The following is a 14485-nucleotide window of genomic DNA, read 5'->3' as shown; positions in this document are numbered from 1 at the left end:
ACTTGGGCATATAAAAAAAATCCAAATAAATTCATTGATATATTTTGAAAACTAGTAAACTCACAGAGGGGCGGATCTAGATATTTGTTACATGTGGGGTTAAAATAGTCTTTCAATGTATTAAAATTTTAAATTTCGTTAGTCAAAATAATCCTTAACATTAGAATACTTCGTTAATATTGTCATATTAATCCTTCAATATACTTACTTATTGTTATTTAAGGGACTATTTTGACTAACAAAATGCAAAATCATGAACTATTTTAAAATTTTAATACATTGACAGACTATTATGATTATTCGTTACACATTTCATGAACCAAAATGACCATTACTCTATTTATAATATAAAAAAAAAATAGAGAAGTTGAATGTGGGGCTTTATTCGCACGTAGTCTTTGAGTAGATCCGCCTCTGCACACTCATTCCAATCTTAAATATGACCAAAAATCAAAATGTATTTGTACTAAATTTAGGCCAAATACATTTTGAATTTTGTTTATATTCAACAACCAAGCACAAAATATAAATGCACCATTAAAAAGGTCACATACAGTATATGCTAAAATTAGTCCAGATTCAATGTATTATGCCGACTATATTGATTCCATTATTGCAATTTTACCTTTACAATAGGTACGTACTTACGTTATGTCTTTTGTCATGTTTTTGAAACAACCTATTAAATAAGAGAGACACAAAAAATTAACCATCTTCAATATTGATTCACAAATTCTAGCAACAGAACAACCATGGGAGAGGTGGACCCTGCTTTTGTTCAAGAGCAAGAACACAGACCAAAACTCTCAATCATCGAAGCCAAAGGAATTCCCGAAATTGATCTCTCTCCAATACTCCACCATGCAGTTCCAAATCCATCTGATATTGAAAACTTGGTGAAGGAGATTGGAAGTGCAAGCAAGGAGTGGGGTTTCTTTCAAGTCACAAATCATGGAGTCCCTTTGAGTCTTAGGCAGAGACTTGAAGAGGCTTCTAGATTGTTCTTTGCTCAGAGTTTAGAGGAGAAGAAGAAGGTTGCTAGAGATGAGATCAATCCAACTGGTTATTATGATACCGAACACACCAAGAATGTAAGAGACTGGAAAGAAGTGTTTGATTTTCTTTCTCAAGATCCTACTTTGGTTCCTCGGAGTTCTGATGAAAATGATGATGGTGTTATTCAATGGACTAATCAATCACCTCAATATCCTCCACAATTCAGGTACTTGATTCATCTTAAATTCATACTAATATATTATTCATTGATTGTTCAAAGTCTTATGTTGGATTGAGTTGATAGTAAATATTATGTCTGTAGTTAGACTTAGGAATTTGTTACTTAATTAGTGCAATTGATCTCTATAAATATGTAAATTAGATAGAAGGTAACAAATTGGACGTGATATGACCCGGAAATTGTTCATAGGTGGTGAGTATCAAACACAGTGTAAGTTGAATTTGTGGATTTGAGTTAGACCCAATATAAATTTTATTATAATATGAGAGTCTACCTTAAATACTTTGGATCATTTGTTGTTATTAATTATTAGGTCATGTTTGGATCTCTACATTTGTGGTTGTGACGGCGTTTGATTTAGAGAGAGAACAATTATATAATTTCTTTCTCTAAATCTAACGGTCCCTACAATTATAACACCTTAGAGGATAGAAGTCCTTATCGGTCACTTTGGGCACACATGTCTCATGTGGAGGTGTGTGACTCAAGTGTATAGGTGAACATTTCTCACCTTACGGCCGATTTAATGTTGAGTTATTGAGAATTCAAATCGTAAGATTGACATTTAAAAAAATAGTGTATACTTTCATTTGAAAAACAAACTTTTCTCCTTCTTTTGATCATTTAGGATATTCAAAGGTTGATTGATACTCAATTTAATGGTCTGTGTTTAAAATTGATGTCTACCTGAGCAGGGCTATACTTGAAGAGTATATTCAAGAGGTGGAAAAGCTGGCCTATAAGTTGCTGGAGCTAATAGCCCTAAGCTTAGGACTTGAAGCAAAGAGGTTTGAAGAATTCTTCAAGTATCAAACTAGCTTTATTAGATTCAACCACTATCCTCCATGTCCTTACCCTCACTTAGCTCTTGGCGTTGGAAGACACAAGGATGCTGGTGCCTTAACTATTCTTGCCCAAGATGAGGTTGGAGGACTTGAAGTGAAGCGTAAATCAGATCAACAATGGGTTCTTGTGAAACCTACCCCAGATGCTTACATTATCAATGTTGGTGATATTATTCAGGTACTTTTGAACTAATTCATCCTATGTTTTCTTCTTGAAGCAATGACACGAACACAATTTCAATCTGAGAAAATAATCTGAGAAAATAAAATAATTGAATGTTTCCAAATGTATCAATATATCACGTCAGTATATTAGATATCAACATGTGTCGGACATCAAACACAATTTCAATCTGAAGCGCCAGTGTGACATAGTTTTTTTGGTTTGTGCAGGTTTGGAGCAATGATGCTTATGAAAGTGTGGAACACAGAGTGATGGTTAACTCTGAGAAAGAAAGGTTTTCAATTCCCTTCTTTTTCTTCCCTGCACATGACACTGAAGTCAAACCTCTAGAGGAGCTGACAAATGAGGAAAACCCTCCAAAATACAGACCATACAATTGGGGCAAGTTTCTTGTCAGCAGAAAGAGTAGCAATTTCGAGAAGAAAAAGGTGGAGAACATTCAAATTTATCATTATAAGATAGCTTAAATAAAGATACGGGTCATGTTAACCGGTGCCCCCGGGCACTTGTTAAGGAAACAAATATAGTAATATTTGCATTGAAAGCTGTGTAATCAATGCATTAAAAGGTTAAAAAGTGTCTTTTTTAACTTTCAATTTTTTCTTTTGGCTTCCTTAACTGGACACTGGTTAACATTTATAGTGTAATAGAAGTTTCACTTAGCTTGTGCATGGAAATAAATTGGGCAATATTTGAATAAATTGAATAATATGTTACAGCAGATTGATCAAAGACAGAGTTTCATAATGCGTGACTACAACTGAATTTTGCTGCTAAAAATCACTAGTATGTATGTTGAATAATTATGCATGCAACTATATATCACCACATACAATATATCATATTATTCATCTCAAAATTTGAAATTACACATGCTTTAAATTTCATGTGCCATGAATATGATTAGGTTATTGTCCATAACTAATACGTATTTCATTAGTGTCACAATAACAAATAGTTAGCTTTCTTCATCGTCAAGACTTTATATTGGAAGGTACGAACAATTTCCACTCCACTCTGTTCATGATGTTGAAGTGAGGCAAATCATGATTTATGCTTTACATCGAAGCACTTTTTGTTGGGGTGCTGAGTCAGAAACGAATGAACTATGTACAGTTTTTTCAAGCATTTGGATTCATTTATCTGTCTTCCAAATTTCAATGGCTTTCAAAGAAACTTTTATGGAACAAAAACATCAAAATCTATGGATTCTCGATGATAAGGAATTGCTTGAACAAATAACAACTATACTAGAGAATGGAGAATTGGAGACTCACTAAAGTATTTAACTAACTCAACCAACCATATTAGTGTAAAAAAACTCTAACTTAACGTTAAAATTCAAAATAATAAACATCCAAAACATCAAAATCTAATACACGCAAAATCTGAAAAATAACACAGATTCTATACACATAAATTTTAGAAAAGTGACGCCCAGATTGATTTTTATCATGATTTTTTACAAGCATGCTTAGAATTTTGAATTGAATTTTTTGCAAACACCTCTATAAAAATATGGGTTTAATATGTGATTCGTCCCTGCAAATAGGAGTCGCTTAAAATTTCGTCCCTGCAATCACTAATCCTTTTTTTTTGCCCCTGCAAAGTTTAATCAGTTAAAAATTCGTCCTTTGACCCAGTTTAATCACTGCCACGTCAGCAAATTACAAAAATGGCACGCGAAAGGACGAAAATACCCCTGGCTTATTTTTTTTCCTTAAAAAAAATTTTCAAATTTTTGAAAATTCTTTTTTTAAATTTAAAAAAATCTGAAAAAATCACAAAAAATTTCGGAAAAAAATGTTAAAATTAAAACTGAAAAAACTGAAATTTTTCCGAGAAAAAATCGTAAAAGAAAATCGGGAAAAATCCGGGAAAAAATTTTTTTTTGAAGGAAAAAACAAAAAAAAATAAGCCAGGGGTATTTTCGTCCTTTCGCGTGCCATTTTTGTAATTTGCTGACGTGGCAGTGATTAAACTGGGTCAAAGGACGAATTTTTAACTGATTAAACTTTGCAGGGGCAAAAAAAAAGGATTAGTGATTGCAGGGACGAAATTTTAAGCGACCCCTATTTGCAGGGACGAATCACATATTAAACCCTAAAAATATATATAGGGGATCTGAAAAATTTCATGGCATTCCGACTACGCCTCAATTTATTTTGATTTTTCAACCTGAAACATGCAAAGTTGCAATTTTGTTCCGAGTAAGCATATACTCGCGTGTCAAATTTTCTTCCCTAATTTTTTAGACATGGTTAGACCAAAATTAGAACTTTCACCACGAAATTTTGGAGTTTTTAAACATGACACAATTTAATTATGAATTGTTTAAAAAATTCACAATTATAGGGAATGTAAATTCATAATTAATTCATCCCTCATTTAAAAACTTCATAATTTAGTAGTGGAGGTTCTTATGATATGTTATAAACATGCTAGCAAAATTAGGAAACAAAATTTGACCCGTGAGTATATGCCGAAAGAAATTGCAATTTTGCACATTTTAGTTGAAAAATCAATATAAATCAAGGCATAGTTGGAATGCTACGAAACTTTGTAGATCCTCTCGATGTATTTTATAGATCTTACAGTGTTTTATTTTTTGAGTTCTTGGCGGTTTGAAAATTCATAATAATGTCCCTTGTTTCAAAATTCTAATTTTAAGTCGAACGTCATATTTTAACTTCCTAAACGTGTCTGAAAAAATCATGAAAAAATTCAACCTCCAGTTCACTTATCTGAGCTTTACGTCTATAGGAAAAAAAATTAGAGGTTGCAAATAGGAAGAAACTCAAATTACACGAGTAGAATTTTGTTTTTTTATTAACGGGTCATTTTCAAACTTCACGTATATTACAAGGTCAATTTAAACAATTAACTCAATATTATACAAATATGTAAAATAACAATTTATGATCTGGCGACCTACATATGTTATTCTTTAAAATTTGTAAAAAGAATGATATATTGTAGTTCCCTCGTTCCACAATGAGAGACATATTTACAAAAATATTGTCTTAGGTCGAGACTTGTGGAAGCTTCTAGATTGTCTTTGCTTAGAGTTTGGAGGAGAAGGAGAAAGCTCGAAGAGTAGATAAATGGAGAAAATCTAGAATCTTCAACGGGTTAATTTTGATTTTTTTGTGTTAATCTTTCGGTTTTCAGGGGTCCTCAGAGTCGAACTCAGATCTCCTGACCAATTTATTGTATTTTTTAGATATTAAATATGTCAAGTAACTTAATAGCTAGAATTCACGTCTTAAGGGGGTGCATTTGATCTGCTAGAAAATGAAGTTCATGACATGACAACTCCAATTGTACAGTGTTTGATTCGTAGAACTGCTCCAGAACATGACAAATTGGAGGCAAAATACCGGAATTCTTAACCTTCACTAAACCACAACACAACTTTTTGTCTCAAGTAAAAGTTGTCTAAAACACCGAAATAGGCTTTTGTCCACCAAAAATCTTATACGACCAAAAAGTGTTCAATACCATAAAATTTTGTCATGTGTAGTTATATCTTGTGTTGTTATGTTAAAACACACAAGGTGAATAACTGAAGAATTCGTGGTTCGAATATCTGCATATCAGAGTTAAGAATTTCTGCTCCATGTGCTAACCAATTTTCCCTTGAATATCTCCGTGAATCATCATCAAGAGGATTTTAATATTTATAGTTTATACTCCTTTTAAAAAAAGTCTTCGTGAGCTTAACTCAATTATATAGAATGCATAATATATGCAAAGTTTAAGGTTCAAACTCCGACCACCACCAAAAAATATTCCTTTAAAAAAAATTATACTAGAGCCCGATTGATCGTGAGAATATGATAAAGACCTTGTATGATATCATGCTAAATAGAAACGGGAAGGATACGTCGAACACCCTTTAAAGTTTAATCTTTATTTGACCGTGTTTTCTTTTTTTTAGAGAATTTGACCACGTCCTATAACATCAAGTTCTTTATTATTTATTTATTTATTCACATGCATTACTTGCTTAACATTAGGAATCACCCTATTGGACCACTCCATGCCTATTTCTTCTCCTGTTCTATTTTTCATTTGAGTTGTTGTTACTTGGATATGATTCATGTCCGGGAGAGATCATGAGAGATTTGCGCTTAATAAGCATATAAATCCTAAATGACTACGTCACACCTTAACCTTTATTTCATTGTATGTTTTGCATATTATCACCATTCATGATTCATTAACATTTAACCGTTGTATTTTGTAAAAAAAAAAAAAAAAAAAAATTAACCGTTGTAACCTATTTGGGTTGGGTTGATCTGATAGTGTTGGCTTCAAATCTTAGAGCATACTCATTCTTAGAGCATTCACAATGAAGACATCCATTTTTAGAGCATCCACAATGAAGACATCCATTTTTAGGTATTTAAATGAGTTACACGTGTACACATCACTCATTTATACTTTTTTAATAGTAGTACCTAATGAACATTCGATCCCTCCAACCCAGATCTCACACAAATTTTTTAAATGAGACCCATTAATCAACTACCAATAATTTTATATCGTTACATTTCAATTTTTTTAATATTAAAAGAGTGTGGATCCCACTTAAAATTGAGGATCGTAAGTAAGACTCCGGATCTTATAAGACCCCGAAAAATTGTTTCTCCCCGATGAGGTACCTAATAGGTACCAAGTCTTATAAATGTTTAAGACCCTCCTATTGGAGATGATCTTAGAGTCTCATGTTGGATTCTTCTCCGTGTCAATTTGAGCGGACTATTTAGCTTGATAAAAAAAAAACAATGAACAGCTGTTTCTATTTATACGTTGATTATTATTTTGAACTAATTTTATGTCTAATTTATACGAAGCAATTCGTCCTGTAGAGCTGATTAACTGTTTGAGTTAAATGGCTCGGCCACCAACTCGTTAGTATGATACAGAATGCTCAAAAAACTTTAGACCTTTTGGATCAATTTATTTTAAGTCATAAATGAATAAATGGAGTCAAGCCGCCAGCTCATTCTTGAATAATAATAAGAAATTAAAATCAAATCTTCAAAATACCTATCACGTGCCAATTGTTCTTCTGTTTACACAATTTATTTTAATAGTAAGGAAGGAGTTTTGCATTGAATAAGCATACATTGACTTACACAAGCTAGCAGCAGAACAACCATGGGAGAATTGGACTCAGCTTTTGTTCAAGACCAAGAACACAGACCAAAACTCTCCATCATCGAAGCCGAAGGAATTCCCGAAATTGACCTCTCACCAATATTCCACCATGAAGTTAAAGATAAATTTGCTGTTGATAGCTTAGTGAAGAAGATTGGAAGTGCATGCAAGGAATGGGGCTTCTTTCAAGTCACAAACCATGGGGTCCCTTTGAGTCTCAGGCAGAGACTTGATGAAGCTGCTAGATTGTTCTTTGCTCAAAGTTTGGAGGAAAAGAAGAAGGTTGCTAGAGATGAGATCACTCCAATTGGTTATTATGATAAAGAGCACACCAAGAATGTAAGAAACTGGATAGAAGTGTTTGATTTTTTCGCCAGAGATCCCACTTTGGTTCCTCTGAATTCTGATGAAAATGATGATCAAATTGTTCAATGGACTAATCCATCCCCTCACTATCCTCCACAATTCAGGTAGAATTTATACTAAAAAATAATGAACAATTTTATTTGAAAATGGAAGTTTTCATTGGGTCATTTAGGATATTTAAGTGTTAAAATTCAAATAGATCCAGTTTAAAATTGCAAAGTCATTCAAAAAAGGTGTTATTTTGTGAAAACCGCCAAGATCAAATTTCACTTTTTCTTTCTTTTCTAAATCGGAATCAAACTATAGATCAATTTTAATACTTATTTGTTTTTTTTACTATTATCAGTTATTGCATTAATATATTATTGTTAATATATTTTTTTTTAATAATTGTTATTGTTGTAATTTAATCTATACTTTTACTATTTCATGTTTTAGACCTAATCAATCATTGCTATTTTATCTTCTCCAAAAAAAAAACCATTGTTATTTTATAATATTAATTTTTAGTATATTGTCTGTTATATTTTGTAATAAATTTGTTTACGGTTGCATTATAATAGATTTTTTATAATTGTAATTTCGATAACTAAAATCAATCCAAATTAAATTGCGTTTAATTTTTGTACCAGATTGTTTTTTTTTTTTTTTATCACAAACTTGATTGAAACCGCATTGCAAACACTCCTTTAACCTTATGATCAATTTAATGGGTTATGTACCAGATTGCACATAACGATTAATGGGTTGAGTTTAAAATTGATGTCAACATGAGCAGGAATATAATTGAAGAGTATATTAAAGAGATGGAAAATTTGGCCTCTAAGTTGCTGGAGTTAATAGCTTTGAGCTTAGGGCTTAACGCAATGAGGTTTGAAGAATTCTTCAAGGATACAACTAGCGTGTTTAGAATCAATCACTATCCTCCATGTCCTTCTCCTGAGCTAGCTCTTGGCATGGGAAGACACAAGGATGTTGGTGCCTTAACTATTCTTGGCCAAGATGAGGTTGCAGGTCTTGAAGTGAAGCATAAAATTTCACAAGAATGGGTTCTTGTGAAACCCACCCCAAATGCTTTCATCATCAACGTTGGTGATCTCACTCAGGTATTTTTGCCCTAATTTAGTGTGTTTTTGGTTTTTTATGCCACTTAAGATACACATGAGTTGGCCGACTACAAAATATATTGTGGGGACTAAAAACATATTTAACCTATAATTTTATTTGATGCGCGAAATTATTTTGTTTGTTAAAGGTTTGGAGCAATGATGAGTATGAGAGTGTGGAACATAGAGCCATAGTCAACTCTGAGAAAGAAAGGTTTTCAATTGCCTTCGGTGTTTTCCCAGCACACTACATTGAAGTCAAGCCTTTGGAGGAACTCATAAATGACAAAAACCCTCCAAAATATAGATCTTTCAATTGGGGCAAGTTTCTTATCAATAAAAAGAGCGACACTTTAAGAAAGAAAAATGTGGAGAATATCCAAATTCATCACTTTAAGACAGCTTAAAGATTCTTTCAAAATATATATATATATATATATATATATATATATATATATATATATATATATATATATATATATATATATATATATATAGCTAGCTTAAAGATGGTATAATATGTTACAGAAGATTAATCTAAGACACTGCTTCTTACGGGTGACGACAACTGAACTTGCTTATTATGTATGCATGTATTGCCAAATAACATCAAATTTTGGTTTAGTTTGATGTTTATCATGCCCCCGTTTCAAAAAATAAATTGTTTATCTAGACTTTGTTTGATTAGATTATTGTGAATTATTATGGAGTATTTCTTTATTACTATAGTAAAATATTTGGCCTTCCCCGTTTTCATTTGTTTAATTTTAACTTGTATGATACTTTATCTTGAAATTTGGAAGGAACGAACAATTTTAACTCTATTCTGTTCACGTTGAAGTGAGGCAAATCTTGATTGATATTTGTGCATAATAAGTTTTTATTTTTTTGGGTTACATTTATGCATAATTACTTGAAAGATACCCTTCCATTCCTTTATCTTATTTGTAACATTTTATTCCTTTGATTGATATTTGGGTAATGTTAACCGGTGCCCCCGAGGCACTGGTTAAGGAGTCAAATGTGGTAAGTATTATATTGGAACTTGTGCTGTCAACTTTTCAAAAGTATAAAAAGTGTTACTTTCATTTTATAACTTTCTTTTTTTAGTTTCCTTACCCTTGATATTTTTGCATAAGTAGATTAAATGTATCAAAAGAAGAGGCAGATGTAGATGAATTGTATCAAAAGAAGAGGCAGATGTAGATGAATAGAGATGAAGAAGAGAAAGAGAGAAGAATATAGTTTGTTTTACTCTCTTCAATGTGGACTTTACAATGCAATTTCAGTTTTATTTATACGACACCAAATATGAGTCTTATTTTTACGTGATTTGAATCCTTTCATTGATTCTCGTCTACATTTTTCTCTCCTAACTCTCTGTCTCTCTTAATTTTAATCTCTTCAATAAAAACTTCAAAAATAATTAAGAAGGAGAGAGAGAGGTTAAGAAGAGTTAGGAGAAATGTAGAGGAGAGTGAAGAAGATAATTCAATTTGCATTTTGCTTGGCCAATTAGACATGACAGCTTGTTAACTAATTTTCAAATGGCCAAGTGGAATTTAGGAAATGCTTATTGCACTCATTGTCATCAGTGGCAAGAGACAATTATCCATCTGATTAGAGAACCTTATTACATCGTTGGTTTGATACATTTGGTTGATCCTAATAAGCGTTGGGTTTTATTTCTTGTAAAATCAAGAAAGGAGGGTTATTTCTAATATATCTTGGAAAGGGGCCAAGTCATGGCTGGTTTGGCAGGTTGTAGGGATATTACTTATTAGCGCGCGACGATAATGGCATCTTTAGGGTTTATATATGAAGGGTTGTGAATAGCGAGAAGATGTGGTGTGGTGAATTTGGAAGTTCAACTTGACTCGGAAGTGGTGGTGTGAAGCTTGAACGAAATATCAAATCTCTATTGTATAGCACGTGGAATGTCAAAATATCTCATGTGTATCGAGAAGCAAATAAATATGCTGATAATTTGGCAAATATGGGATGTTCTTCTTCTACAACAAATATGTCGAGTCGAGTCAAACCTGTTTGAACTCGACTCGATTAATAGCTTGTGGTTTTCTTTTTCTTTTAATCAGTGATGAACGTAGGGGTGCTTCTTTTCCTCCATCAACAGCTTGTGATTATTTAATTATTTTTTTGAACTTAGGCCCAAGTATATACCATAATACCAACAACAAAAAATGACTCAATTTATTTCACAATAAGTGTCAATTTAGCAAAAACAAAAAAAATATTAGATACTATCCGGTGGAATTGGTTGTCTGTTTTTATTCGGGACGATTATTTTGGATCGTTTTCGATTACCTAATTTTTTATTTCCTTAAGCTTTAATTTTTCTCTTTTTGTTTCTTTTGGCTATTTTTCAGAGGGTATTGGTTTGGACCCCTCTTGTGCATATTATGAGTGAGTTGTAGAGAATGAAAGTTTATTGTGGATACCGACCTAATCGAGATTCCCACGCTTCTCCCTGATGTTCTTCTCGCTCTTGATTCACCAAGAACAAAACGAAAAAAATTGTGTTTAAAACAAATTTCATTTTCTATTTTCAATGTAGGATTTTGTTTTCTATTTGTACTCTATTTATTACTACTGCTCCTCCATCCGTATTTTATTAAAAATTATTTTGACATTTTTACACAAATAAAAAAAAAATATAGTTAATTTTGTATTGAAAATAGAAATTATGAGTGTTTTTACAAAATTATCTCTCATTAAGGATGCGGAAAAAAGAAATGAAGTAATAAATAATAAAGAGTGTGATAGAAAGAAAAAAAAAATCATACATTAGAATTATAAAACGACTTATAATAAAATCAAAACATCTTTTTTTAAAGTAACGTATGATAAGATGAAGTAATAAATGGTAAAAAGTACGACTCAATTCAGTAAAAGTGTGATTACTTTTGATAACTTTATTGTTTTTCTTAATAAGTATGCAAAAACTTTAAATCCATTTTTTATTTTTCTTTAATATATATTTTTTTATTAACGTAAGAAAAACAGAATCCTGAATTGAATCCCGTCCTGGTTCATTTTACTCAATCTCCCTTTTTTTGGTATAAGTACATCATGTTTCATAGTCTTGAATTTATTTTATTTTGGACATAATTCTCAATCTTGAATTGTACTTGCACTTGCATCACATTAAACATTCTGTCTCCGACATCATTTGATTAAACAAACACAAAAAACCACCACCACAAACAATCATGGGAGATATAGAAATAGAACCAAGTTCACCTTTCATTCAATCTCCAGAACACAGACCAAAATCTTCCATAATCATTGCTGAAGGCATCCCTCTAATTGATCTCTCTCCCATAAACTACCAAGATGATGAAACCAACTCACTTTCCATCGAAAGCTTGGTCAAAGAAATTGGTAGTGCATGTAAAGAATGGGGTTTCTTTCAAGTGATTAATCACAAAGTGCCTTTGGATAAACGTGAGAGGATTGAAGAATCTGCAAGGAAATTTTTTGGACTTAGTTTGGAAGAGAAGATTAAGGTGAGAAGAGATGAAGTTAACTTGCTTGGATATTTTGAAGCAGAGCATACAAAAAATGTTAGGGACTGGAAGGAAATTTATGATTTTAATGTGCAACAACCAACTTTTATACCACCTTCTTTTGAGCAAAATTTTCAGTTCCAATGGGAAAATCGGTGGCCTAAGAATCCTCCTGAGTTTAGGTATCTCAATACTCACCATTTTATTTTAAGCTATGTTTTCTAATCTTATTAATAGTTGTTTGATTTATTTCATCTTTTTGTGCTGCAAGAAAAATTCTAGCTTAAGGTCTCATTAAGTCATTTTCGATACTTCTTTATTCTAATTAATATGCAAAATCTTTATCTAATACTAACAGGGAAGCATGCCAAGAATATGCAGAAGAAGTGGAGAAACTAGCATATAAATTGATGGAATTTATTGCAATGAGCTTAGGTTTAGTACCAAATAGGTTCCGTGACTTCTTTATACATAACACCAGCAATATAAGACTCAACCATTATCCACCTTGTCCCTACCCTCATCTGGCTCTTGGTCTCGGACGTCACAAGGACACTGGTGTCTTAACTGTGCTTGCTCAAGATGATGTAGGTGGTTTACAAGTTAAGAGAAAATCAGATGGAGAGTGGATTCAAGTTAAGCCCATTTTCAATTCCTTCATTATTAATGTTGGTGATATGATTCAGGTACCAAACCCTTCGTGATTTTTCTCACCATCTTATTTCAATTGTTAAATTAGTTATGCTAGGTTTAACATATTTTTTTCATACATGATTATTTGTCAAATGATTATTCATTCATTTTAAATTATGTTGTTGGAGTATGTGTTGAAACAAGATTGATATAGAACCAAAGTAATGCAGGTTTGGAGCAACGATGCTTATGAGAGTGTAGAGCACAGGGTAATGGTGAACTCTGAGAAGGATAGGTTTTCCATTCCATTCTTTCTAAAACCAGCACTCTACACTGATGTTGAGCCCTTAGAAGAGTTGACAAACGATAAGAATCCTCCCAAATATTCAAAAATCAACTGGGGCAAATTCCGAACTGCCAGAATGCAAAGTAATTTTACTAAATCCAATGTTGATAACCTCCAAATTTATCATTTCAAGCTTTCCTAGTAACCAAGTTAGAGTAATTTATGTATTAGTCCAAAAAAAGAAGTTAGTTTATGTATTGTAGAGACTACAAAATGTAAGCTTGAGGAGTTTATACTTTATATTATAATAAAATGAGTACTAGTAGTAACATACTATCTATTAGTTGAAATTCAAATAAGTCATATATCATGTGAGTGCTACATAATTTTTTGTGGGATTATGTGAATTTCAACTAATAAAATAACGTGTGTTAAAAAGTGTATTAAAAATATTTGACCGACATTTCTCTCTTTAACAAGTCGGCTCTAGCATGCTCTCTTTGGGTTCTCTCTTCCATTTTCTTCATTTAGGGGTGGTTTTGAGTCAATTTTTTACTCGAAATAAGTGATTTTTACATAGATCTAGATTTTGTTCTTCGTGATTTCATCGTCTAAACGCGGAGTTGTGTTGTTCGTTGTCTTGTGCGCCATTGTTTGATTTTTCGTCTTGTTGCGTTGTTTTATTGTATAGTACTCTCTATATTGTTTTTGTCCAACAAAAAAAAATTATCCCAAGAATTATTTAAGTGTGGATTTGTAGGGTAGGAGACTAGATGGGAGATCTCTATATTTTGAGAATATATTTTTTCGGCCTTCGTCTTTCAAACGTGCCTTTCAAACTTTTAGTTTTGTCTTCGTTTGGATCATAATAGACAAATAACCTTTTTTTTTTCTTTCATTTCAACGGTTACGAATTTAGACTGAGACTACTCTCAAACCACTCAAAATCCGAACCTTGACGCATTGTGCCATTCTTGAAGTGAAGTTGCTCGATTATATTTCATTTCAACCCTTTTTAATCACTAAACAAAAGGTTAATTCACATTTATCAAGTATTTTTTTCTTTAATTTGCTAATATTTTCTGGGAGTTGGTTCGTTCGTTTCAGACTATATAATTCGAAATAAATTATTAAG

The 14485-nt window shown here is 32.1% G+C and overlaps 3 protein-coding genes across 3 annotated transcripts; all 3 read left to right on the top strand.

Moving 5' to 3' along the window:
- The first annotated feature begins 711 nt into the window (after positions 1-711).
- On the top strand, positions 712-2998 carry LOC146932179 (fe(II)/2-oxoglutarate-dependent dioxygenase 4-like). The gene is made up of 3 exons (XM_085703817.1): positions 712-1222; positions 1933-2260; positions 2476-2998. Exons 1-3 carry the CDS (start codon positions 753-755, stop codon positions 2731-2733), a joined length of 1056 nt encoding a protein of 351 aa, XP_085559943.1. The 5' UTR covers positions 712-752; the 3' UTR covers positions 2734-2998.
- A 4360-nt stretch (positions 2999-7358) lies between these two features.
- Positions 7359-9665, top strand: LOC146932178 (protein LATERAL BRANCHING OXIDOREDUCTASE 1-like). Its single transcript, XM_085703815.1, has 3 exons — positions 7359-7902; positions 8577-8904; positions 9054-9665. The coding sequence occupies exons 1-3, from the start codon at positions 7433-7435 to the stop codon at positions 9309-9311; spliced, it is 1056 nt and encodes a 351-aa protein (XP_085559941.1). The 5' UTR covers positions 7359-7432; the 3' UTR covers positions 9312-9665.
- A 2296-nt stretch (positions 9666-11961) lies between these two features.
- On the top strand, positions 11962-13709 carry LOC146932177 (protein LATERAL BRANCHING OXIDOREDUCTASE 1-like). Its single transcript, XM_085703814.1, has 3 exons — positions 11962-12613; positions 12790-13117; positions 13295-13709. Exons 1-3 carry the CDS (start codon positions 12135-12137, stop codon positions 13550-13552), a joined length of 1065 nt encoding a protein of 354 aa, XP_085559940.1. The 5' UTR covers positions 11962-12134; the 3' UTR covers positions 13553-13709.
- The last annotated feature ends 776 nt before the right edge of the window (positions 13710-14485 follow it).

The sequence above is a fragment of the Medicago sativa genome, chromosome 4 (genome assembly GCF_051527215.1).
Source record: "Medicago sativa cultivar Bolivia chromosome 4, Bolivia_mono, whole genome shotgun sequence".
NCBI classification, from domain to species: Eukaryota; Viridiplantae; Streptophyta; class Magnoliopsida; order Fabales; family Fabaceae; genus Medicago; species Medicago sativa.
Note: the sequence above shows the minus strand (reverse complement) of the source record. Positions and strands in the feature narration are given on the sequence as shown.

Bases quoted from the DNA above. Each gene is read 5' to 3' on its own strand.
- LOC146932177 (XM_085703814.1), top strand. From the start codon at position 12,135: ATGGGAGATATAGAAATAGAACCAAGTTCACCTTTCATTCAATCTCCA. The intron at 12,614-12,789 runs GTATCTCAATAC...TAATACTAACAG, and splicing joins AAGAATCCTCCTGAGTTTAG to GGAAGCATGCCAAGAATATG. The intron at 13,118-13,294 runs GTACCAAACCCT...AAAGTAATGCAG, and splicing joins ATGTTGGTGATATGATTCAG to GTTTGGAGCAACGATGCTTA.
- LOC146932179 (XM_085703817.1), top strand. From the start codon at position 753: ATGGGAGAGGTGGACCCTGCTTTTGTTCAAGAGCAAGAACACAGACCA. The intron at 1,223-1,932 runs GTACTTGATTCA...CTACCTGAGCAG, and splicing joins CAATATCCTCCACAATTCAG to GGCTATACTTGAAGAGTATA. The intron at 2,261-2,475 runs GTACTTTTGAAC...TGGTTTGTGCAG, and splicing joins ATGTTGGTGATATTATTCAG to GTTTGGAGCAATGATGCTTA.
- LOC146932178 (XM_085703815.1), top strand. From the start codon at position 7,433: ATGGGAGAATTGGACTCAGCTTTTGTTCAAGACCAAGAACACAGACCA. The intron at 7,903-8,576 runs GTAGAATTTATA...CAACATGAGCAG, and splicing joins CACTATCCTCCACAATTCAG to GAATATAATTGAAGAGTATA. The intron at 8,905-9,053 runs GTATTTTTGCCC...TGTTTGTTAAAG, and splicing joins ACGTTGGTGATCTCACTCAG to GTTTGGAGCAATGATGAGTA.